This window comes from Xenopus tropicalis, chromosome 1 (assembly GCF_000004195.4).
Source record: "Xenopus tropicalis strain Nigerian chromosome 1, UCB_Xtro_10.0, whole genome shotgun sequence".
NCBI classification, from domain to species: domain Eukaryota; kingdom Metazoa; phylum Chordata; class Amphibia; order Anura; family Pipidae; genus Xenopus; species Xenopus tropicalis.
The window spans coordinates 110,000,663-110,024,970 of NC_030677.2; the positions used below are offsets into that span (position 1 = coordinate 110,000,663).

Genomic DNA, 24,308 nt, shown 5'->3' on the forward strand with positions numbered 1-24,308 from the left:
GGGAATTGAAACCGCAAAAAAACCTTTAACCCTCTAACTGCCAAGTACATACATAGTACGTGCTGGCAGAGAAAGGTTCTACTTGCCAAGCGCGTATCCCGTACGTTTTTGGGCACAGAGGTTTCTCAGGAGCAATGAGCCATGTTGGTCCTGCAATGTGATTTCTGTAGGACTGACCTCCAAGGTGCAGATGCCATCACATTGCGTCTACTGCTTTTCTTGCTTCATACACCTCCCAGTGCCACCCACTCACTTCCTGCTGCTCAACACTCTGCAGGCATGGGACCCTCCAGGACCACCCCCCCAGCAATCCCACCTGCTCCAGCACAGGTGGCATTTATTTGCATAATTACACACACATTTACTAACACATGCAGCACACAATTTAGCATAGTTTTGTGTTTTTTTCATTTTACACACATATGCGAAATGAAAATTACATATACACTGTCACACAACTTTTACATGTGTACACACGTATGCACACACTTTTTTTTACTTATTGATTTTACCCTTTTGTCATTTCTCCCCTAAAACTGTTTATTTTGGCAGCATGACTATTAGATTAGGCATTTTGACCACTACTTACACTGATGTGTGAATTATTTAGTTATTTTATTAATTTGGATAGTTTTTTATCCCTGCATAATTGTTCCTGATCTGTTTTTTAACATAGCTTTGCAGTTTGGTACTTTGGTGTAGAAAGATGTCTATCTGGTTTGAATTCATTAGAATGCGTACTTTTTAAAAATATTTGTTTTTCTGCACAGTTAGGGTTAGTTAGTTAGTCTTACGGCACATAACATGCTGTCTTAGACATATAATACACAGTCATGGTGCAGCCAACTCAGCTCAAATAATTCACATTTTTAAAAAATGATTTCCTTTTTCTCTGTAATAATAAAACAGTGCCTTGTACTTGATCCCTATTAAGATATAATTAATCCTTATTAGAGGCAAAATAATCCTATTCAGTTTATTTCATGTCTAAATAATTTTTTTTGTAGACTTATGGAGATCCAGCATTTAATAGTTATAAACAAAGCAGCTTGTCACAGCTGTCAATTTTATTCGATCCTGTGGTACAGTATGTGTGATACAAAGGAATTGTTTTGTATAGTTTACAAACATTTAATTTTCATTCCTTTTCTATGTTTTATTACTTAATAACCAAAAGTTATAAAGTTATGTTCGGAATGAACCAAACAGGTTTTCAGTTGGGCTTGTTGTGGCGGTAGCATTATATTTTAAACATAGCATTTGCTGCCTTTTTGCGGTTAGTAGGTGTGCACTGAGTAATTGATTGATTTATATTAATATTCTGTTTGCTCCTATGTGGGCTTGGGGAACAGATTCTCATTTGCACCCTTTTTCTTCTTTTTGCTTTGTTTTAAAGGACAATGAAAGGTTAATATAAATTAAAAGTAAGTCTAAAGGCATATCTAAACTCCCAGATCCCTGCTTGCTTCTCTGAGATATGGTGCTGGCAGCCTACAGCAGTGTGAAGACTACAGTGACATCACTGAAATCTCTCTGTCCTTCCTGTAGGTGCCAGCGGCAGCCTTCCTATTCTCTGAGCATGTGTGTAACTTGATCCTGTCTCCTGTTCTGAACTACACATGTACACCAGCCAATCAGAAGCGGATCTGGCAGAGGGGTGGGGGGGAGGGAATGAAACACATGTGCAGTATGAAGCAAGGAGGGAAAGGAAGGGAGAATACCTTTTTAGAGATGGCTGCCTGTTCTAGAAAATGTGAAGTAAGTGTGACTGAGTAAATATTTGATTATGTGAGCCAAGTGTGGTGTTTTTACTAAACAATAGGAGGACTACTGGGCAGTATGCTTTTTAAATGTTGACTTCCATTCTCCTTTAAAGCCACAATTGTGGTGTGCCCGCCAAAACTATTTGTTTCAGTGGCGGTAGGACCTTGCCAGAGTAGTGCACAGGTAATTTTAGAAGAGGGAGAAAGAAGGTTCTCTTTTGTGACCGAGCGTAGATACAGACACTACTACTGCTTATGCTAGGTGACAGCCTGCTTGGATTTCCTATCACCGAGATTGCAGACTCAGATTCAGGACCGGCAGCAGGGCTGCTGAACTTCTCTCAGGGATGGTGATGAAGTTCCTGCTGGTAGGCCATCCTCACTGTAGGTAGAGGCAGCCTAATACTCAGTGGTGGATATAATGACAGAGTGCTGATCTTAAGTTTTCAGTGAGGAACAGCAAAACATTGTAGCGATCTCTTATGGAATTCTGGCTTTGAATATTGCCATGGGGTGAGGCTGGCAAGGTCTTATTTATTTGATAAAACATGAATAAATGCTGTGGTCATTTTACCCATTTCTGGCTCCTGGTGTTTCATTAAGGTATGTAACAATGGGTTCAGAGGAATTATTATTAACAACATTTATTTATAAAGCGCCAACATATCTCGCAGCGCTGTACAATAAGTGGGTCTTATACATTGGACATACAGAGTAACAAATAAAGCAATCAATAACCGATACAGAAGGTGAAGAGGGCCCTGCCCAAAAGAGTTTATATGGTTGAAAGTGGAGGGTCAATTGAGGAGTCACTGCCTTATAGGCGGCAGGTGCATTTAAGAGTCTGGCCTATGCTGACTACATTATTTCCAAGTGACCCTCTCCTGACTATGGTTGCCAGTGCAATTAGCAGGGCGCACTTCCAGAGTGTGGTTTCCTTTCCCTGTCTGGAAATAAGATCAGGCTCTAACTATAACTCACCCCCACATAACTATAATACACGGCTCAGGCCATTGTCCCTTACAAACGATTAGTGCTTTTGATCAACAACTGCCTGGTCCGCCGTTCAAGTCAATATAAGTTTAACTCAAAGGCGAGCAACTCTGAAGGGTCTATCGGCCGCCACCCGTCTTTTAAGGCGCAGTATGCCAACGCCATACCATATATTACTCCAGCAAAAACTGTAACACTAACAAGAATTTCATTAACGCTACACATTAAAAATGCCAGCGTAAAGGTCAATTCAACGGACACCCACCCACCATTATCCCTTCCCCCCACATCCAGCCACCCGATCTATGGGACTTTGCTAAACCAGCTTTTCAGCTTTTCCCATATTATTGGTTCGAGAGAATCAGCCGACTTCAGTAACTTCCGCCTCTGTCACAGAGAGCTCCTTCTAACAAGTGCGTCATTTCCTGTGGTCTCTCATCTGTACTCGCCGGTTTAAGGGAGTTGGGGGTCTCGCTGTTTTCCGGTGACGGCGCGTATTTCCGGGCACAGACTCGCTAGCTTTAACCCTCATTCTCCAGCTCGGGACTACAGTGACCATGGCTGAGTTTGACATGTTTGGTTCTGTAGGTAATGGGGTATCAGCTGAGGAGGACCCAGCCGCCGCTTTCCTGGCACAGCAGGAGAGTGAAATTGCCGGCATTGAGAACGACGAAGGTTTTAGCATCCTAGACAGCGGGGAGGTACCAATGTCACTACAAGCAGGGGATGGGGCCACAGGTAAGACAAGGACATGGCAAGGAGGCAGTCTTGTCCATTTGTCACTGGACTGTACCATCCAGTAGACAAATTCTGGGTGGGGGCCGTTTCTGACATAATAAAAAAGGCTTATCTTGAGAAGAGTTATCAGCGCGCAGGCTTTTGAGGGCGTGCTGTTGTGTGTGCTTCAACCAGTCTTTCTTTGGGCTCCTGTACAAATGTACCATATAGTTTTTTTTTATATTTGTATTTATAGTTTGCAGCCTCCATAAATTAGTGTTGCTTTGTTACCACTGCAGTTTGTGTTCTTTTGTAATAGATGTACTAATTCTTTAAGGCATTAGTGGTTGCTGACAGATCATGGGAGAGATGGGGGGGGCAGTTCTGGAAAATTCGACTACAGGCTACAACATTGGGGGGGGGGCAAGTTGGGTTTCCTTTTCCTTTAAATCAAGTAAATTGTTGCATGTTTGTTAAAATAATCTTGTTACAAATAACTGGCAGTAGTTGTAGAAGACACATTTTATTTGCTTTTGGTCTGTCATCAACCATGGTTGGCCATTTAATTACCCTTTGACTCCACATTAATAATGTGGTTATTTTTTAATTGGTGTCATTAGAGGAACTATAGTGAAAATGAAAATTTAATATAAGCTTCATTATACTGAAATGAGAAAACATCTGAATATAACCAATTTAAAATTCTGCACTTTTTCTAAAAGTTATTTTATTTTCTCTGTCCCTCTCTCAGCATCAGCCTCTCTTCATTCTCTTCTTATTCTCTTCTCATGCAGGAGTCAGATTTCAATTGACATTTAGGTCTAATACATCCTTGGGTAAGGGGGGGGGGGTTGCCCCTTTTTGCCCCAACGATGTAGTATTACATTACATTAACATTTATTTATAAAGCGCCAACATATTCCGCAGCGCTGTACAATAAGTGGGTTACATACATTGGACATACAGAGTAACATATAAAGCAATCAATAACCGATACAAGAGGTGAAGAGGGCCCTGCCCAAAAGAGCTTACAATCTACTAAATTAGATCTCACTCGTTCAAAATAACCAACTCTGATAGAAATCCTGTCTTTCTCCCTGTCTGAGTTATCTAGATTCTGTTTGTGCTGGAATAAATTATACTGATGTGCCCTATATTGTTGTATTTTTAATGAGTGTTGTGTTTCTTTGGAGATACCTTGTTAGATCCCAATTACATTTTTCCTAACTTTTTGGAAATCATGAGTACTGTTTTTATGGCTTATCATGTTGAAGGTCTAGTTTTTTATATAGTCTTGAAAAATATATGCTAAAATAACTAGCAACCCAATTCTTTAGCTCTCTGACCTTTTCTGGGGAATCGTAATACATTGCATTCAACTTCATGTTCTGTCAGTCTGACATATGATCCTGGTCTTGGTTGACAGGTGTATTCTGCACCTTTGTAATAGAGTACTGTCTTAGATGCATGTTCTAGAAAACTAAAGCCTTGAACACAGAAGTACTTCGACGAATCCACGGTCCTGGCTGAACCGAATCCTAAAAATCTTATGACATTTTGTCACGTAAACACGGAAGTTGAACATTTTTTGCTGTGCGCTTGGCGTGTGGCGACATTTTACCCATCCAAAACCTAATTAGTATGTCTTTACGAAGGTTTGGGCATTCAGCAAAATCCGAAAAAGTGGATTCGGTTCATCCCTATTTAAAATGTTTCTTACAGAGAAGGGAACTAGTAATAATGACCCGGGCCCAAATGCATGGCCCAAATGGTACTTTAGACTCTAGATTAGACTTTAGATTTTTTTTTTTTTGTTTTGTTTCAGTCCCGTGTCAGACTTTCCTCTAGTCATTCTACAGGCAGAATCACCTTGAATATTTTGTGTCTTGTTTATAAATAAAGTTTGTAGTTATAAATAAAGTATATAGTATGTCTTTCCCTTCTCAAATGAAAAAGAAATGAGGCTAATAAAGTGACCAGTGTGTTTGTACATCTAAAGGCTTTACTGTGTTGCTATTAGTAGCTGAAAAAAAAAACACAGCTATGCTCCACATATCCAGAACGTTATGTTGGTTATTAGATTTTGTTATAGTTGTTTAAAGGACATTTGCTGTTAGTAAGGTTTTTCAGGTATGAAGACAGATCTTGGCAAAAAAAAGACATTTATTTTCTAAAGGTAATTTTAGAATGCTTATGGGAATGTTTTTTGCTAAAGGCAGTTTTAAAAGGATCCTCCACTCAAAACATTTTTTTTTGTGTGTAATGAAGGAATACATCATTTTAAGCAACTTTCCAATATAAATTAATTAAATATTTTCAAGATATCCTTAAATTGAAGTTGTTTATTCTTTCTGTTCATTGGTTCTGACCAAGTCAGTTCAGGAGCTAGAATCAGGAATGCACAGAAATAGTGAAGTGTGTGTGATTAGTGTGAATTCTAATCCCTTGCATAAATACTTTTTTCTGCTGAGTCTGGCTTTTCATCAACAGTTTTAATTACATGAACTGCAAATCTGAGAGGTTCGCTACATATTAACAGGTTTGAATACCCATACTTTGGTTCAGCTCGTTTCTTCTTCTACAGACAAACTATGTTTTGCTTTATAATGTTTATTTTATTATGTTCTTTGTACAAGTGGATTCATTCAGTCAATTAACAAAAAACTAAAGGTGGCCACACACGTGGCGATTTCCAATCTTTCGTGCGACCATCGGTGTGTCGACCGATATCAGCAGCCTCCTGCGATATCAGTTGACTCGCCGACTTAACATACACGCACCGAATATCGTACGAAACGGGGTTTCGTACGATATTATCGGTGCGTGTATGGCCAGCTTTAGAATGATGGCATGCCTTATTGTGTACTTTGCTCTCTTAATATGATTGTCTTCCATGTAAATTTACCAAAATTTTTATTTAGGATGGTATTTTCAGGGTTCAAACTGGCACTGCAGGGATCTAAACGTTTAGCAATTTAACTGAAATAACTTGCCATAACCATATGCATGGGCCCTTTGGGAAAAATCATTTAACAGATTTTCAAGCCTTATCATATCTGACATTCCCTTTGCCTAGGTAATGTATTAGACCTTACTGTCTTTTATAATCTCACTGCATAAATAGAGAATGAGATTACTGAGCAAGGGATACTGTAATGTAAGTTTATTTCAGAAACAGTACAGAATTTCCAGTTCATTATATTTAGATAGTTTTCAATGAGATTAAGCTTATGTTCATGTTTTCTGTGTTGCTGATAAATTTGGGGGTTGTAAATACCCCCCCAGAAATGTAACCTTTCATATATACTTTTTATAATGTTTATTATTGTCCTTTCAAATATATGCTAACATTCATTTTTCTTACAAGAGGAATATTCACTGATAATTTCAGTTGATCCTCTGCAAGTTTATAACTTATATAGATTACAGATGGCCATGCATGTGAAGATTTATATTTTACCCCCACACAGTGCCTTTATGCAGGCATATTGTGGTCTTACCCAAAATACAATCTCAATTTCTTTTTTGCCATGCAATAATTAGTTCAAGGCTACGTGAAAGTAATGGTCTGAATTTATTTTGACCATCATCTTGAAAATATTCTTCTACACCACTAACCAGACCTGGACAGGGAAATTACTGTACCCTGTACTTGTCAGGTATATTTGTGTTATATCAAATTGTACTTTATACATACAATTTCTGAATTGTGTACTATTTAACTTATAACCAGCTAGACCCTTCCAGTTAATTCAGTTAAAGTTCATCCTGTAGCCAGAGTATTTGCTATATCTACATTTCTGTGATCCACTGATCATGGTTATCCACAGGAATTTCCTCCTTTTAATCATTACATTTTTTTTTTTTTTTCAAATTACTGTTTAGCCACCTAACTCTTGTGCTTAGCAGCTTGCTTCGTGTATTATTCTGCTGTTAAAGTCAAGGCATTGCTAGATTTATAAAGTACTTACAGGAAATATTTTTGTGCCAGCCATAGTGTACATTGTTTTGGGGGTTATGGGTGTGAAGTTCTGCACCTCTCTTCATATTCTCTAAAATGTTGTGGCTGTGGCTGACTAACAAAAAATAATAAACATACAGTAACTCCATGTTTTCCCAGAGAATATCATGCTAACAAAAATGCTGTGTGAGCAATATACTTTTTGTAAATAGTAAACTGGACATACATGTGTCAAATTTGGGCATAATATGTATTTGGCAGTACAGGTATCGGACCCATTATGCAGAAAGTTCTGAATTACGGAAAGGCCATCTCCTGTAGACGCCACTTTAATCAAATAATTCACATTTTTAAAAATGATTTCCTTTTTCTCTCAATCAATTAAACAGTACCTTGTACTTGATCCCAACTAAGATATAATTAATCCTTATTGGAGCCAAAACAATCCTATTGGGTTTAATTACTGTTTAAATAATTTTATTAGCAGGTAGGAGGTCTGAATTACGTGAAGACCCCTTATCCGGAAAACCCCAGTTCGCAAGCATTCTGGATAACGGGTCTAATACCTGTATATAAATAAATGGCCAAATTGTACAAAGTTGGCTGATTGGCCCAAAGGGATGCTATGCAGAGATGCAGTCCTGTGAAGGTTAGGATTTAATTGGACTTATATGTTATATAAAGGAAGTAGACATTAAATTAGACATTGCTGCTCCTGTCTCTTATGCTAAACCATGAAATCATGCTGAGATTCCCACACTACCACTTTATTATCACACTTGTTTCCAGGGTGAAAATCCTGCTTATGTGAGGAAATATTTTTAGTGTATTTCCTTCCTAAAGAAAAAAATGCTTGGCAACATAAACAGGAGATCAGAGTTGCAAACTGCAGCAGTTTTAAAACACTTTTAGGGCAAAGCTACACAGAATATTTAGTTTCACTTGCTTGCATTGATAGATAATATCCTGCAAGTTGGATATAGTTCTACATGTATCTAAAAAATTTAAAAAAAAAACAATTTGAAAGACTCCCCATCCATCACAGCATGACTGTCTAGAACACTGTATGTTGTATTTTCATCTGTCTGTTTTACCATTTCTTTGTGTGGGGCTTCAGTTTTCATAGACCAACTTTGATTTTAGCTGATTGCAGTCTGTCTGACAGACAATTACTGCCTTGGGGGGAAAAAAGCTGATTCTAAATTGACCTTTCCTTCCTTCTTCTGTGCGTAAGATCCATCCACAGTACAAACTCTGCTCATTTGGCTCATTCTAAAGCTGGCCATACATGTACCAATAAAATTGTACAATTTTCAGACCATCTGTGGGCTTAGAATTATCACCCCAGTAATTTTTGTACCATGGTGATTAGTTGGTTAGTTGGCCTGGTTAGAAAATTTTTATTGGATAATTAAAATCTGCTCATGTATTGTGTATCAGATGATATCCTTGAGGGACATACAATGGAAGTCACTCGTACTGTGTCATGTTCAGAACCCTCAAATTTGTTGTTTTTAGTACTTTATCCTTCAGTTTCAGTCTAGTTTTAGATCATTGCATTTAAATGTATGATTGATCGATATCCAAACATTCATCAGAAGAAGACTAAAATCTGAATGTGTATGGCCACATAAGTTGATCTCTACAGGTTAGCCCTTTTGTGGCACCCTAAATGCATAGACATAGACTTACATAGAAACACAATAAATGGAACAAAATGATTGTAGTTGTTGAAGCAAACATAGGTGCTGAGCTTCATCACCTGTTTGAATCTTTGTTCTCCAATACATCTTTTGTTATTTTAAGATTCTTGGTTAAATTTACCAAGCAATAGTGTATCAGCCCCATAATTTTTTAATTGCCATGGGTTCCTTGTGATGGGGTAAAAAAAAGAAAAGAAATATTAAGCAGGCCACCCTTTCAGTAATCTGCAAATATAAGCTAGTCCTAACTAGTTAACTGGCAGAATACGGCTAACAAAATTTGTAGTGCTTTTGTTTTACCAGTGATTTTTTTTTTCAGTGGGAGTGGGCAAATCCCCCAATTTAAAAGTGAACAGGAATGTCACAGTAAAAAGTGCATGCACATTTTTGCTCAATATTCAGGTGTCCCTAGGCAGGGCAAGGTTTGATTGTGCTGTTTCCTATTCACTTTGAATGGGATGGGGTGGTGGAGAGCAGTGCACTGATTGCAGTGTTTTGTTCCTGTCAAAACACTGCACTAAATGGATGGGTGGACTAAACCTTGCAAGTCTCCCCATGTCCCTCTATCTTACACATCATTTTAAAAAGTTAGTTTTAAAACTGTCACTTCACTTTGTTCATTGTTTCAAAACATTTTTTTAAAGCAGGCTCTTTTGTATAAGAGATTGACACCACCCAATTGAAATAATTACAATACTTTATTTTTCTCTTTCAGATACTGTTATGAATGGGGACTTTTATCAGGTAAATGAGACCCTTTTCTTTTTCTTGAAATAAGTTTGCCTGTGTGTATTTGAAATTTAACATTTCTTAGAATGTTTTTTTGTGTGTAAAATAAAAACTGGTTTAATGTTAATCACCACTTAATGAAAACTTAGAAGAAGGAAATGGTGGGCAGACAATATTCAAGGGCAGCATGAGATGTTCTTGAAGACTACATTTTACTCTGCTAATGGATCTTGAGAATGTTAATATTCGAAGAGGATGAATAAGAGAAACAATCTGCTCATAGGTTGTGCTTGAAGTAACATGGGGGAGTAATTGTGCAGATGTTTTAAACAAAGACTTTGAAATGAAGCTGTTGAAAATAATATGTTTAGGGTAAGAGTATAGACTTTTTTTCCACTTAGCATTTTATAATTGAGCAGCCTGCATCTTATCTGATGAAGCTTGCATAAAATTCCCATTTACATGTATATGTGCCTAGTTTGGTTCTTTAGTTATCCCCTGTATATTCAAATGTAGATAATGCTATATACTTTTTAGTGTGTTCATGTATGAAAAAAGAATTTAATTTAGATGACCATACACAAATATTGTGTTAAACAAATTATATAGTGATTTATATAGATTTGTCATTCCCATTGTATATTTTGAGATATATTTAAAAAAAAAAAAAAAAAAAAACGTTTTTGACAAGCATTTTAGCTCTGCCCGTAAAGGTAATGTCACATAGGGACCTTTTCATAGTTTTGAGTGCCATGTTTTTAGTAACCCAAAAACATTCTCCTAAAGTGCCTTGAACCTCCCCCTAAAGATTTGCATTGAAAGGCTATATATAATGTTAACTGGTTAATAAATAGACATAAGAAAAGCAGGTTTTTTGCTTTTCTTTTGAAAAATGTACTGCCAGGGGCGGGCCAAGCCGACCGGGCGCCCTAGGCAACCCGGTCGGCCAACTCCGCCCACCTCCCCGAACGGCACATGCGCACCAATGCACAGGAGGAGGTGCACGGGGGCGGGGCGGTTAGTCGGTCATTGCCTCCGCCGCTAATGACAAGCGGCGGAGGCAATGACAAATTAGCACTAGGGGTAGGCAGGAGAGGTTCCTGCCTGGCGCCCCTCAATCGTTGTGCCCTAAGCAGCTGCCTCTTCTGCCTACCCCTAGTTCCGGCCCTGTGTACTGCATTAACAGCCCTTCTGTAATGAGAATCAGACCCCAGTTGCACATAAATACAATACAAATTTTCAGTTTCTGGGGGCATGTATCTTTACTGATAAAAGACAATGGTAGCCTTGGGCTGGTAAAGAAACGCAAGGTGTAGTCTTTCTAAATTAATTTCTAGAGTTGTGCATAAAAAGCTCAGTATACCTTATACATTTCAGTTACTTTTGTAAAGGTAATTGTGAATTAAACTAGTAACAGACTCATTGTTATTCTCTGCAGTGCTGGCTGCAGGTCCTAGCTACATAAGAAAGAAATGTCTAAGTGACTTTCCAAAATACATTTGTTTCAGTTTTTTCAGTGATTTTAAGGTTATGTAGAAATGTAACTGACACTGAAAGCAGTAGCTGTCTTTTTTATTTTTGGCTCTGATTAAGTACTGTAAAAGTAGTCAAGTCTGTGTTTTCAAAAATAGCCAATTTCACGATGACTGTGGACAGAGATTTTATGGGTTGCCATATATTGCAGAAAGGTAATGCAGGTATGTAACCTGTTATCCGGAATGCTTGGATAAGGGGGTCTATCCATAAAATGGATCTATATACATTAAAGAAATACACAAAACAGTTAAATCTGCATTGTTTCTGGTCATGTGATCTCTGAGAGCGCACACAGCCCATCACTAAATGGTGGATCAATGGAAAGGATGTTAAAGGGCAATATTTACTGATCTATACATTCTAGTTTGGTGAGATTCTTTAATAGGTCACTTAACGTAATATAAACTATCTGTTGGTTAAGTATTCATTTTGGGGGTATAGATTTCCTTTAATTCTACTAAAAATAATTTAAACATTAAACCTAATAGGATTATTTTGCTTCCAATAAGGATTAATAATCTTAGTTGGGATCAAAAACAAGATACTGTTTTATTATTACAAAGCAAAAGGAAATCATTTTTAAAATTTAACATTATTTGATTAAAATGAAGTCTTTGATACATGACCTTTCAGTAATTTGAAGCTTTCTGGGTAACAGGTCTCCAGATAACGAATCCCATACCTGTATTAAAATAGAATCTTAAGCTACAGTCTCCTTAACCACACAGTTTACAGGGTATGTAATATATGCATTTAATTGAATGTCCTCAAGTGATAGTAACCTGTGCTTAATTTCAGGAGACAAATGGACCAACAGATGGTTATGCAGCCATTTCACATGCTGACCGCTTACAAGCTGAGCCAGAAAGCATTCGCAAGTGGAGGGAAGAGCAGAGAAGCCGTCTAGAAATGTTAGGTAGGTTAACAGTGCTGCACTTGAAATGACAAATTGACTTTAATTAAATGAATGGCATGAGGCTCCTCTTTTTCTGTCTATCATAATAGAGACCTTTTGTTCTCTTGCAAGAGAAAACAAAAATAAGATATTATTAACAGCACATATGTTATTGATATTTTCACCACCATGGTAACCAGGTGAAAAACAGCGATGGTCAGACACCTTAGACCAGTGCTGTCCAACTGGCGGCCCGCGGGCCGCATGTGGCCCGCGACCCCCCTCTGTGTGGCCCCCCACCTGTCTGGCTGCTTTGATGGCTTACTCTTGTGTAAGATTTAAATGGTATCAGTACTGAGATTAACTGCCCCCCTGCATGGTTCACACCTCAGATTCAGGCTGTAATCAGGCTATATTGTTTATGTAATCCCCTGTGTTGTTCACACCTTTTAATCTCTGCATTGTTCACCCCCTGCAGTGTTCACACCTCAGGCTCAGGCTGTAATCACCCACATTGTTCCCCTGTTCACACCTCAGACTGTAGGAGTAGTAGAAACCCACAAATAATCCCTGCACACTACAAAAAGAATATATACTGAGGTGGTACTACAATTAAAAAAGTTTTTTAATATATAGTTATTGTGCAGACTGTAGGAGCAGTGCCAGCATTGTGTCACTGTAGGCTGCCTGTGTGTGCCATACACACAGGCAGCATAGGGCAAGCAGAGTATGGCACACACAGGCAGAATAGGGCAGGCAGAGTATGGCACACACAGGCAGGGTAGGGCAGGCAGAGTATGGCACACAGGCAGCATAGGGCAGGCAGAGTATGGCACACACAGGCAGCATAGGGCAGGCAGAGTATGGAACATAAAGGCAGGGTAGGGCAAGCAGAGTATGGCACACACAGGCAGCATAGGGCAGGCAGAGTATGGCACACACAGGCAGGGTAGGGCAGGCAGAGTATGGCAGGCAGAGTATGGCAGATTTTTGCTGTACTACAACCATTAATATGGGTATGGTCATGTGATAACACGGGTGTGGTTTCAAGTGGGTGCGGTTTCAAAAAGGGGAGTGGTCAAACTGGCTTCCATTATCAGCCCTCCACCACGTATGTCGGAAAAATTCCGGCCCTCGGTACCACAGAAGTTGGACAGCACTGCCTTAGACCATTAGAAACACAGATCTTGAAGCACATTGTGCTGTGACAACAGACCTCTACTCACACACACACTTATTTGAGCATTTCTGAAAAGTGAGTTCCACTTGTGGTGTTTTCACTTAGGATGGTTAAAATGTCAAAACTTCTGACTTATAAAATGATTTTTTTCCGTGGTGCTTCCAGATGCAAACTCAAAAAAACAAGAGACTGAATGGAAGGACAAAGCTGGCAAGGAACTGGAGGAGTGGTATGCCAGGCAGGATGAACTGCTACAGAAGACTAAAGCAAACAATCGGTACAATAACACTTGACATTAGCAGTACTCATTTATTTAATTTGGCTGTTTGCTTATCCTTATTAAAATACAGACTGACAGAATTGGTTGAGAGTCAGAACTTGCATGTAAACCTCCCAGTGTAAATTAACATACAACAGCCACTATTACTATTTTATTCTCCTTAAGGGTAGTGACACACGGGAGATTAGTCGCGGACGACTAATCTCCCCGCAATGCTATCCCTCCGGCTAGAATGTAAATCGCTGGTGGGATGGCATACGTGGCGCTGCGATTTGCCTAAGTCGCCCAGAGTTTCCTCTCAAGGCAACTTCGCCGACTTCGGCAAATCGCAGCACTGCGTATGCCATCCCACCGGCGATTTACATTCTAGCTGGTGGGATGGCATTGCGGGGAGATTAGTCACTCGCGACAACGGAGATTTGTCACAGCACGACTAATCTCCCCTTGTACCCCTGCCCTAAAGAGAAACTGACACCAGAAATGACATAACATTGTCTTTGCATGCATTTATAATTTTACAATAGAAGTGTTTGCCCGATGTTTTTACATTACCTATCTGATCCCCCATGTCCCTCTATGAGGAGGCGGCCATATTTGTGCAGCCATAATTGGTGAAAAACGATCAACATGACCTATAGGTAAATTTTTATGTACATTAATATTTTGAAGAGTAGTTTTTTAGTGTCTGTATCACTTTAAAAGTCAAAAAATTAATTAATGTTTAAAAATCATCAGAAAATGTGTGAAAAATCTCGGATAACTAGGATAACTATGCATAAAAATCTAGATCTAAATCTTCTCAGCAGCACTTGAGGCCAAAACACTGATCTGTGCTCTACCAGTGTCATTCCTGTGTCTCCCTTATGTCCCATGACCTTTATTTTGATATGTGTCAAACAAGACTTATATATCCATTTCAAAATATGTTCTCAGTATAAGTGTTACACTAAGCACTCCCCCCACCCCAGTTTAATTTATATAAAAGGAATTCTAAGGCTTACCACACTGAAATAACCAGAATAATGGCCAGTATAGACACATGTGGCGGGCCATTCAACTGCCATTTAACCAGGTCACTGGTTCCTTGGGCAGACTGACCAGTGATTTGCTACATGCATATGTTTATTCAGAATCTCTAACCCATCTGTATTGTGTCCTATGTTGCTAGATCTAGTACACGGCTGTACTAATATATGAAATATATATTAATCTTATTTTGCTATATATGATTAAGAGGTAATTTATTATGAATGGACTTAATCAGACATTTTATCAATGCTGTATATGCTTGCAGTTCTGTTTTCGTTTATACACACCAGTGCTAAATCTTCTTTGTGCCTTTTCCTCGTTACAGCTACTTTCTGGTGCTTTCTTCAATTCTTTCCCTTTTCTCTCTTTTTCTTGCCTGCTTGCCCTGTTTTTGGATTTCTGTCTGTCTGTAGAGTGGCAGATGAAGCTTTCTACAAACAACCCTTCGCTGACGTGATTGGTTATGTGTATGTTGTATAATTAATTATCCTCCATCAGAGAGAATGTTAATTAATGTTCTGGGTACAAAGTTTATTTTAGGAAATGCCTTTAAAGGAAAAGTAGCACTAAATTTTTTGCCCTGCTCCATAAATTGCCCTATCCTTCCCAGCGTTTATTATTTTAAATGCTTTATTAGAAAATAACTTGTAAAACGTTGCATCCGATCATTTCAAATACTGTGATATGGCGATCCAGAAGAAGCAGAATCCACTATGCGACGATTGACATCTCCTCCTAGCCCGACTCCTTCCTATACAGAAGGCTAGGATCGCTCAATCGATTGTCGCATAATGGATTCTGGATCACCGTATTTGAAATGACCGGTAGCAAAGTTTTACGAGGTATTTTCTAATAAAGCATTTACCATAATAAACACTGGGAAGGATAGGGCAATTATAGGAGCAGGGTAGAATAGATTATTTACTTAAAACATTTTAGTGTTACTTTTCCTTTAATTAAAATGATTCAGGGACAATGGGAAAATACTCTGCTAAAATCCAGTGGTATTGGTAATATTGCTTTAAAATTGTTGTCTTTTTTTAAGAAGGTGGGGAGTTTTTGTGGACACTGCAGTAGTGTGTAGCACAAGTGCATAGACGCTAGTGTGTATTGTCTATGCAACACACACACACGCACTCGAAGAGTTCATAAAGACATGTTGTAATAATTCATCTTATGTAGATTGTTTTGATGCCCTGCATCACAATGCCCAGTAATTGGCTTTATCCCTAATGCAGGATTTGTGTAAGACAATGTTAGTGCATACAACTATGCAATAGGCCCATCTTACTTCAGCATTTCTTACGTGTTCTCTGGTCATACACTAAACTGCTTTTTATGCTGCTTCCACTTCTAATTTGATGCAGCCTGACATTGTCTGCTGTACCCTGACTTAACCCTGATGTAATCTGTCACCAGAACACCACATTTCATATGGAAAGTAGAATAACCTATGCATTATTTATCTTTGTACACATTGTGAAAATCCTAATCTGCAATTTGTATTTGCTGTGATGGCACATCTTCTTGCTTATGCTATAAAGCAGTCATAAGGAACATACCAATGAGTAGGAGAATCCATACTTATACTTACTGCCCAAAGTATTTGGACATTAATGCTGTACCGAAAGGAAAAGCATCAGGATTTAGGTCATTTCTGTTTGCCTAAACATGGTTGGGGAGAAGTTTGTATCACAGCACAGAGACGGTATGCAGTAAGTTAAAAAGTGCTAGGTTTTTTGTTTTATTTTGTTGAAGGAAACAATGGTCTAAAGATCCCCATACACGGGCCGTTCCGCTCGTTTGGCGATGTCGCCAAGCGACCAGATCTTCTCCTGATATCCCCACCTACGGGGCCAAACGATCGAATTATAACGACGGGTATAGGCAAAGTCGGCTTGGGGACCGCATCAACGAGCCGATGCGGTCCCCGATACTGATTTCAGGCCAGATATCGGTCGGGCAGGCCCGTCGTTAGTGCCCGTACATGGGCCGATTAGCCGCCGAATCGGTCTAAGGGGCCGATATCGGCAGCTAGAATTGCCACGTGTATGGGGACCTTAAATCCTTTATTTGCTTTCCTTTAGGTTGAAGACACACAGAGCTACTAGTAGCAGCTACTTTGTGTGGCTATTAAAATAGACAATGATGATTATTTACTGCTAATTGTCTCTACATGTGTTTTAGCAGAGGCATTTCTCAGTATTGTCTATAGCAGGGTATTTTCTGGAGTTTAGTAGCCATGAAAAGTAGCTGGCTAATACTAATTAGCTGCCTATTTAGCCCCACATACTGTTTTGGCTCTTTCACTCTTTTCTATTTGTAATAATAGAGGAATGTAATAAATACAGTTAAGGGAAAACAATATATGCAAAGCAAACAATTCCCTTATCTCAAACAATTTTTCTTTTGTTCTTAATATGTTTTAAGAAACTTAGCAACTTCCCTACTCGCTTCCATACAATACACAAGTTGTGAATGTGTTTTCTCGTTCCTCTTTTTACAACTTACTTTTCTATTTACATCGTTATAAAACTGGTATGTAATAAAGTATTCTAACACCAGCTTTAATCTCTGCTCCCCCCGCTCTTGTTCTCAAGTAGTGCATTGGCTCTTGTACATGCTCCATCTACCTGATTTCCTTCAAAAGCCGAAGGTCCAGGAATTGAAGTTCAACAAAATATTGTGTGTTTTAGGTGTTTCATCTCTGTTTCGAGTAGTATGCCATTCACTGCCTTTTGAGGTTCTTGAACATCTGGTATTACACCACAATTGTTTATATATTTTTTTTTTTTTAATGCATGAGTCTTCCTTGACCTCTGCAATCTGCACGTTGGACTACACTGATTGTAGATCTTCAGATTGCAAAATTCAAAATTGACTTTTTACATCTTTATTGTGCATTACTTAGTGTTGAGGGCTCTCTTCTTTCAGTTATAGACTTATTGTATCAACCTAGCAAATGTCAAACACTGTCTTTTATATAGTCTATAGAATTGCTTAGCGCTGGGATTTTCACTCTTGATACTTCAACATTGGTGCTACTCAGCTTCATTATATCACTTAACATTAGTGTCATCTCCTAAGTTCCATGACACATGCTGACAAACATAAAGCATGCTGTTGCTCCCTGTTTCTGTGCTATTTGGCTGGATTGCTGCTCAGAGCCACCTGACCCATGAGTGCACCTTTGGATCCAGCTGATTTCCATTGAAATCACTCATGGGAAATTGCAAAAGCACACAACCTTGCGCTAATATGTGTGTGCCGTTTTCCTTAGCACTAAAAGGAGAACTGCAGAAATCTGGAGTTAATTTGAAGGTTAAACTCATTTATTATATTATGGTTCATTTTCAAATGTCACCTAGTTTATATGGATATGTGGCATTTGGCATGCTGGTATTTTCATTAACATTTGTCCTTAAGGCACAGGAAGCAAGCATTTACCACTCCCTTGTTTGTGTACACATAAATGTTTGGCTGGGAAGATTTGGCTGTTAAACATTGTATGTACTACTTTATTACTGTATGTTCTTGAGGCTTCTGTGATTCTTTAACAGTTTTAGTGCATGAGCTTTAAGGGCTCTGGCACACGGGGGAGATTAGTCGCCCGCGATTAACTCCCTGTTCGCGGGCGACTAATCTCCCCGAGTTGCCTACCCCTGCCATCCCACCGGCGAACATGTAAGTCGCCGGCGGTATGGCAGACGCGGCGGCGCGATTTCGCGCAAATTGCCGAAAAAGACTCGCGAGTCTTTTCCAGCGATTTCCGGAAATCGCCCCGTCGCGTCTGCCATCCCGCCGGCGACTTACATGTTCGCCGGTGGGATGGCAGGGGTAGGCAACTCGGGGAGATTAGTCGCCCGCGAACAGGGAGTTAATCGCGGGCGACTAATCTCCCCCGTGTGCCAGAGCCCTAAAGCAGAACTAAAAGTCAACAAATAATTATACTGGATATACTTCACCATATGTTTGGACTTCTGTTCCACCCCAAGTTTACTACAGCCCTTTAGCAGTAATGATGTGCCCAGATAATCCCAGTAGCTTGTTATAGTCTTTTTCACTAATTCATAGCACTTGTTACTTGAATTTAGGAACTAATAATCTACATGTGCCCAGACCACATTGATCATGCACAGCCACACCAACATGCAAAAGATATCTTAAAGATAGGCATAGGAAAGTTCTGGGCTGATACAGTATATAAAATTGAGCATCTTTAACAATTTTCTTTCCAAGGCTTTAGTTTTCCATTAAAAGAAGTACAGTAACAGGTTCTCTGCATACTGCCCATAATCCTCATGTTATGTTGTTTATGCATGCTGACTTAACAGTTATTGTTTATTCTCATCTCTGCTGCCTTGTATAAAGTATTTGGGAGAACAATATGTATATGCTAGAGTCCTGCCCGCTACCTGACCCAACCCACAATTGCCTTACTTGCAAACCAACCTTCTAGCCGCTGACTACCATTATACTAGAAGTGCTGTTGCCGCACCTGGAAATAGAATAAAACTTGTTGATATTGTGACCCACTGACCACATCCATACCCACATCCAAGTCCTACGTGCATCTTGCATTTTGCCCAACCCTATGCTGGATTCTAGTACATGCTTCTTTCTTTTTGGCCAAATGATGTTGCTTTACCTATCGGTTATAATGCTCTACTTGTCCTATGAAGATAAGTAGAGAAGGGTAAGAAAAACAGGATCACTGTTTGCCCCTGGCAGTGGCTGCTTTTCCCGTCAGGCAGAGACATTGAATAAAACGGCCACTAGTGTAAATGCAGGAGACGTTAAATAGCAACCACTACAAATTGAGGAGCAGTTAAGGGCTGATAAATGTGAATCAATAAATAAAATAAACTGTTTATCTTTCTTTTAATTTTTAGTATTATACCAAAAGTTCATATATTTAGCAAGAATTTCTGTTTAAAGGGTAACCATTTTCTCTGGCATAGAATGGACTCAACCTGTAACACTCTGTGTGCCTCTTGTCATACTTCTACCTACAAAATGGAAACATGGTCCCTATGATCCGAGCCTCTCTTTCCTCCTAATTATCTCTGCAGAGGCAGGAGGGGTAATATAACTATTATAACACAGAATACATTTTTGTATAACCTCTGTTTATTGGGCTTTGGCTGGACGTAGCCCTGCTATACTATTTTTTTTTTTTTTTTTAAACCATTATTCTAATAGGAAAATGTCATTTCAGCATGCATGCTTAATGTCAACTGGTGCATGTCCTGCATACCATCTACATTATGTTCATTTCCATTTTCTATATCTGACTCACTTTTCTCTTCTTTTTTTCCTTCTCTTCACCTATAAGCACAAACATAAACCATCCTTGCTACAGCCTAGAACAGTTAAGTAAACTCTTCACTGGCCCTCTAACTCTGTCTGTCCCATGATTAGTGCTAGTGTTGTAGTGATCTGTCTATAGTGCTGTTTTGTACTAACATATCCTATATTCATCCTTTGTCCTTGTGCTTCATACACTGCTTTGTACATCCATTCATACTGGCCTTATTCCCACCTACTGATGCATATTCCCCTTTAGCGGGCCTTTTTTTGTGCCCCTTTTAAAGGATATCAGGATATCTAAATTGTTTTTCTGCTTGAAAATCCAAATTAATATTAATTTAAGTAAGAAGGGTCAAAAGAAAGAAGATCATAAAATCAGCGTTGCTAGTTGCACTGGATGCAGAATTTCTTTTAGAATTCTTATAGATCCTAGAATTTTGTATTTACTTTTGAATAGTATTTGGCCAAAGCCTACAAAATCCTTTACAATGATGTGATTTTAGCTTCTGGTGAACTTTATCCAGTGCTTTTGCTTATTTAAATTTGCATTATTGGTTTGGTTTTGTTGGCTAAATACAAAAACTGATAAATTGTATTTGTTTAGTGGAAAATTCAGGTGCATGTCCCTGTGCAATGCATATGTTAGAGCAGGGGGCTCAAACTCAATTTACCTGGGGGCCGCAGGAGGCAAAGTCAGGATGAGACTGGGCCGCATAAGGGATTTCACAAAAAATTGGCTTTCAAGGGATAATGCAAGGCACGGCGGGCGGGAGCTGCTGATTGCGGAAATGACGTTATACCATCATAACAGTTATTATGGGAAGACGTTCTGTGTGCACAATTAGCTGCCTGCCGTGCCTTGCATTATCCCTTGAATCGCAATAAAAATCGCAATCCATTCATTGCTTTTGAGAAGGCGTTGGTGCGGGCCACAAAATACTGTACCGAGGGCCGCAAATGGCCCGCGGGCCGCGAGTTTGAGACCCCTGTGTTAGAGCATATACGTTCTGTGAAAGGCCAGGGCCAGACTTGTGAAATAATTATGAGCATCCCTTGGGTAAACTGCCTCACAAACAGACACCTTCTTACGGGCCAGCTTTGGAGTAAAAAAAAAAAACAAAAAAACACCCAGTTATTTGCATCAGTTATTATCAGTAAACCCAATGGGTGCACGTAGGCTGATAACCAAGCAAGTTTGTAGGGGTGGTTTTGAAAACCTATTTAAAATGAAATTCAAAGTGATGACAGCTCCTGGTACCATTACCCTTATAGTTTCCCTGCAACACTGAGTAGTCCTGTGATGGCCTGGAAGGTACCGCTGATTTCCTAAATTCTGCTAATCTGTAGTTTACTGCCCTACATCAGACAGCTACATTGTGCAACATACGTGACACCTACTATGGAGAGTTATAGCTTCTTCTGTTTATAGAATTAATAATTTGACCCAATAGGAAACAACAACACCTGTTTTTCTTTTTTTTTATTCTAATTTTATACACTAATGTAAGTCTGTGGCAGTTACATTGCTACATGTTTAGTTTGTAATTCAATAGTTTGTAATTCTGCTTTCAAAAGGAGGTTCATTGTACCACCAGTTCCACAAAGCATCCGCTATCATTGTTATAGGGCATGAAAGCGCTCTCTGTGCTAGCGATGCTGCCAGCTCTTGACCTGATCTAAAGCTATAAAAAGTAAGCATGGGGGGCAGAATAGGAATGGCCACTTCGAGACCGCATGCATCCCTGAATCGCCCATAAGTTTATCATTGCACAGAGAGGGGTGTATGTAGGGGTTTGTATATACAGAGCTCATGATCTTTGTTTAACTCAATAACAAGGAGAAACTGTGTATAAGTGCTTTATAATAATATTTTTCCCCCCTTTGAATGAGATGAAAGGTGCAGTATATCTGCATTTTGTTTCTGCTTTTAAGTAAATTGATTTCCATGCCACTAGCTGGATCCATTTTTTAACTGTCACAGGAAAGTTGGATGAAATCCTATGGAATTGACATTTGTATGAAAATGTAAGTTGCATATAAATTTCAGCCAGACAGTTGCAGTCACCGATACTAGTGCAAAGGGAAACTGAGTAGACGTGCAGCAACACATTATCTAAACCCATTTGGCCTGAGTGTAGTAACCAAGGTTTTTCATTTAGTTAAATTCAGCAATTGCTATAGAACACTCAATGGAACACAAAGGTTTGGGATTTTTTGGTGTGTCTTAATAGAGGGATTATCTTTGTGTTCATGATGGTACATTTAAATTGTGATAATACATGTGTATCTATCCTGCAGAACCATGGAAAAATGGCTTATGAGCACTTCTGACTAACAGTATGTTTCACAATGCACTAAAGTGTGGGATAGCCATTACTTACTACCTGGAATATAGAAAAAACAGATGGATTCAGCACTCCTGATTCAGCAATCGACCCGGGTGCTACCAATTAAGCATTTCAATACAAGTTCATGTATGGTGACTGGTGCACACTGGGAATCCTTTAAAAAGTAGCTTTTGTTGATTTAATAATTAATACATTTCAGATCAGGTCGGCGACCTGATCTGTAATGTATTAATTATTAAATCAATAAAAGCTACTTTTTAAAGGATTCCCGGTGTGCACCAGTCTACATATGAACAATACAATCCATAGGTTTTCAGCACACCAACAGACCTTGCATAATCTGGTAGAACCCAGGTCATTCTGTTATCCAAAACATCAGGAAAAAAGGTGCACTCCAGGAACCTTTAAAAATAAAAATCAAGATTCTTTATTTTTAAAGGTTCCTGGAGTGCACCTGTTTTTTCCTGATTTTTTTTTTTTTTATATATATAGGGGAAGAATAGGAAGCTGCTCACACAGGTCTTAAGTTGATAAAGAAATTCTTTATTGCCAACAGTGAACTGTTACCAAGAGACTGTACCCAGGCATACCAAGCTTCTTCTTAAGAGAGCTTTACGTGAGTTGCTGCCTGCTGTGTCTAAATAAATCTATCAATTATCTTGAATCAAGAAAAAAATCACAAAGGGAAATGTAATTCAGTTTTATGCTCTGACTTTTGCACTGCTGTAACTAAGAGTACCTCTGCTACCTTTCAGGGCTGCCGAAGAGGCTTTCGTGAGCGATGTTGAAGAGACCAGTCCAGGCACAGAATGGGAACGCGTTGCTCGTCTATGTGACTTTAACCCTAAGTCCAGTAAACAGGCGAAAGACGTTTCTCGTATGCGCTCCGTTTTGATCTCCCTTAAGCAGGCTCCATTGGTCCACTGAAAATAAAGCACAAAAGCAAAAAATTCCGTGACCCCCTCAGCATTTTAATCTTTACTCAGAGAGCCTATGTTTGCAGATTTTGGTTATATTTTCCTTCTGTACGGGGACCAAACCTTCCTAACGTGTATGGGATTGATCATTGTTTGTAACTTGCTGTCTTCCCCTTCTCCTCCCATGTACCTAGAAATTAAATCTGTAAGGGAACCCACCACCCTTGAGGTCTTTGTGCTTCTGTGTTAACAAAATTATTTCATATAGATTTGTGAAAAATCAGAATAGTGATATTAAAGTTCTATCAACTGTAACAGCTATACTTACCTTTTTTTTATTTTAACACTTTATAGAAAAAACACATGTGGAATGCTTTCATATTTTCATGCTACTATTATACAATTAGACTACTATGTGCTGGGGTGACACCCTCTAGTTTTTATCAATATTTGATCTTCATTTAAACATTGTAAAAAGTTTAACAAACCATGAAAAACACCCTTGACTCTCTCAATACTTGGTATTGCTCCACCTTGGCAGAAACACTCTCAAGTAAGCAATTCTCATAACCGTCTGCCAGTCTCTGACGTGGAGCAGGAGATTTTTTTTCTGTGTGAGGGTTTCTTGCATGAACACTCTGTTTTCCAATTCAAAAATTGCCCTGAGCCTTGCTTTTTTACATAACTTAATGTCCACAATGCTGTTGAGTTGTTGTAGAGCAGTATAACCTCTTATTCTACATGAATTGCAATGCTGAACATAGCTTTTTTATCATTAGAACAAAGTATGTTTTTGCTATTACTTAAGCTGAATAGGAAGATTGTAGATTCTCCAAATTCCCAGTATTCAGATAATCCCCCTTATAATGGACTCCTGCTTATCTGTAAACCAAAACAATCACAACAAATGGTGATGGGAGGGGGTTGTTAATACAGGGCTTAGTATC

The 24,308-nt window shown here is 38.9% G+C and overlaps 1 protein-coding gene across 4 annotated transcripts; it reads left to right on the top strand.

The window, feature by feature from the left end:
• Window positions 1-3,143: 3,143 nt before the first annotated feature.
• On the top strand, window positions 3,144-23,676 carry clta (clathrin light chain A). 4 transcript variants are annotated; one of them, XM_012958148.2, is made up of 7 exons: window positions 3,144-3,494; window positions 9,853-9,881; window positions 12,201-12,318; window positions 13,643-13,754; window positions 15,200-15,253; window positions 20,122-20,157; window positions 23,200-23,676. In XM_012958148.2, exons 1-7 carry the CDS (start codon window positions 3,314-3,316, stop codon window positions 23,369-23,371), a joined length of 702 nt encoding a protein of 233 aa, XP_012813602.1. In that variant the 5' UTR covers window positions 3,144-3,313; the 3' UTR covers window positions 23,372-23,676.
• Window positions 23,677-24,308: the final 632 nt, after the last annotated feature.

Bases quoted from the DNA above. Each gene is read 5' to 3' on its own strand.
- clta (XM_012958148.2), top strand. From the start codon at position 3,314: ATGGCTGAGTTTGACATGTTTGGTTCTGTAGGTAATGGGGTATCAGCT. The intron at 15,254-20,121 runs GTATGTTGTATA...TTCACCTATAAG, and splicing joins GCTGACGTGATTGGTTATGT to CACAAACATAAACCATCCTT. The intron at 20,158-23,199 runs GTTAAGTAAACT...GCTACCTTTCAG, and splicing joins CCTTGCTACAGCCTAGAACA to GGCTGCCGAAGAGGCTTTCG.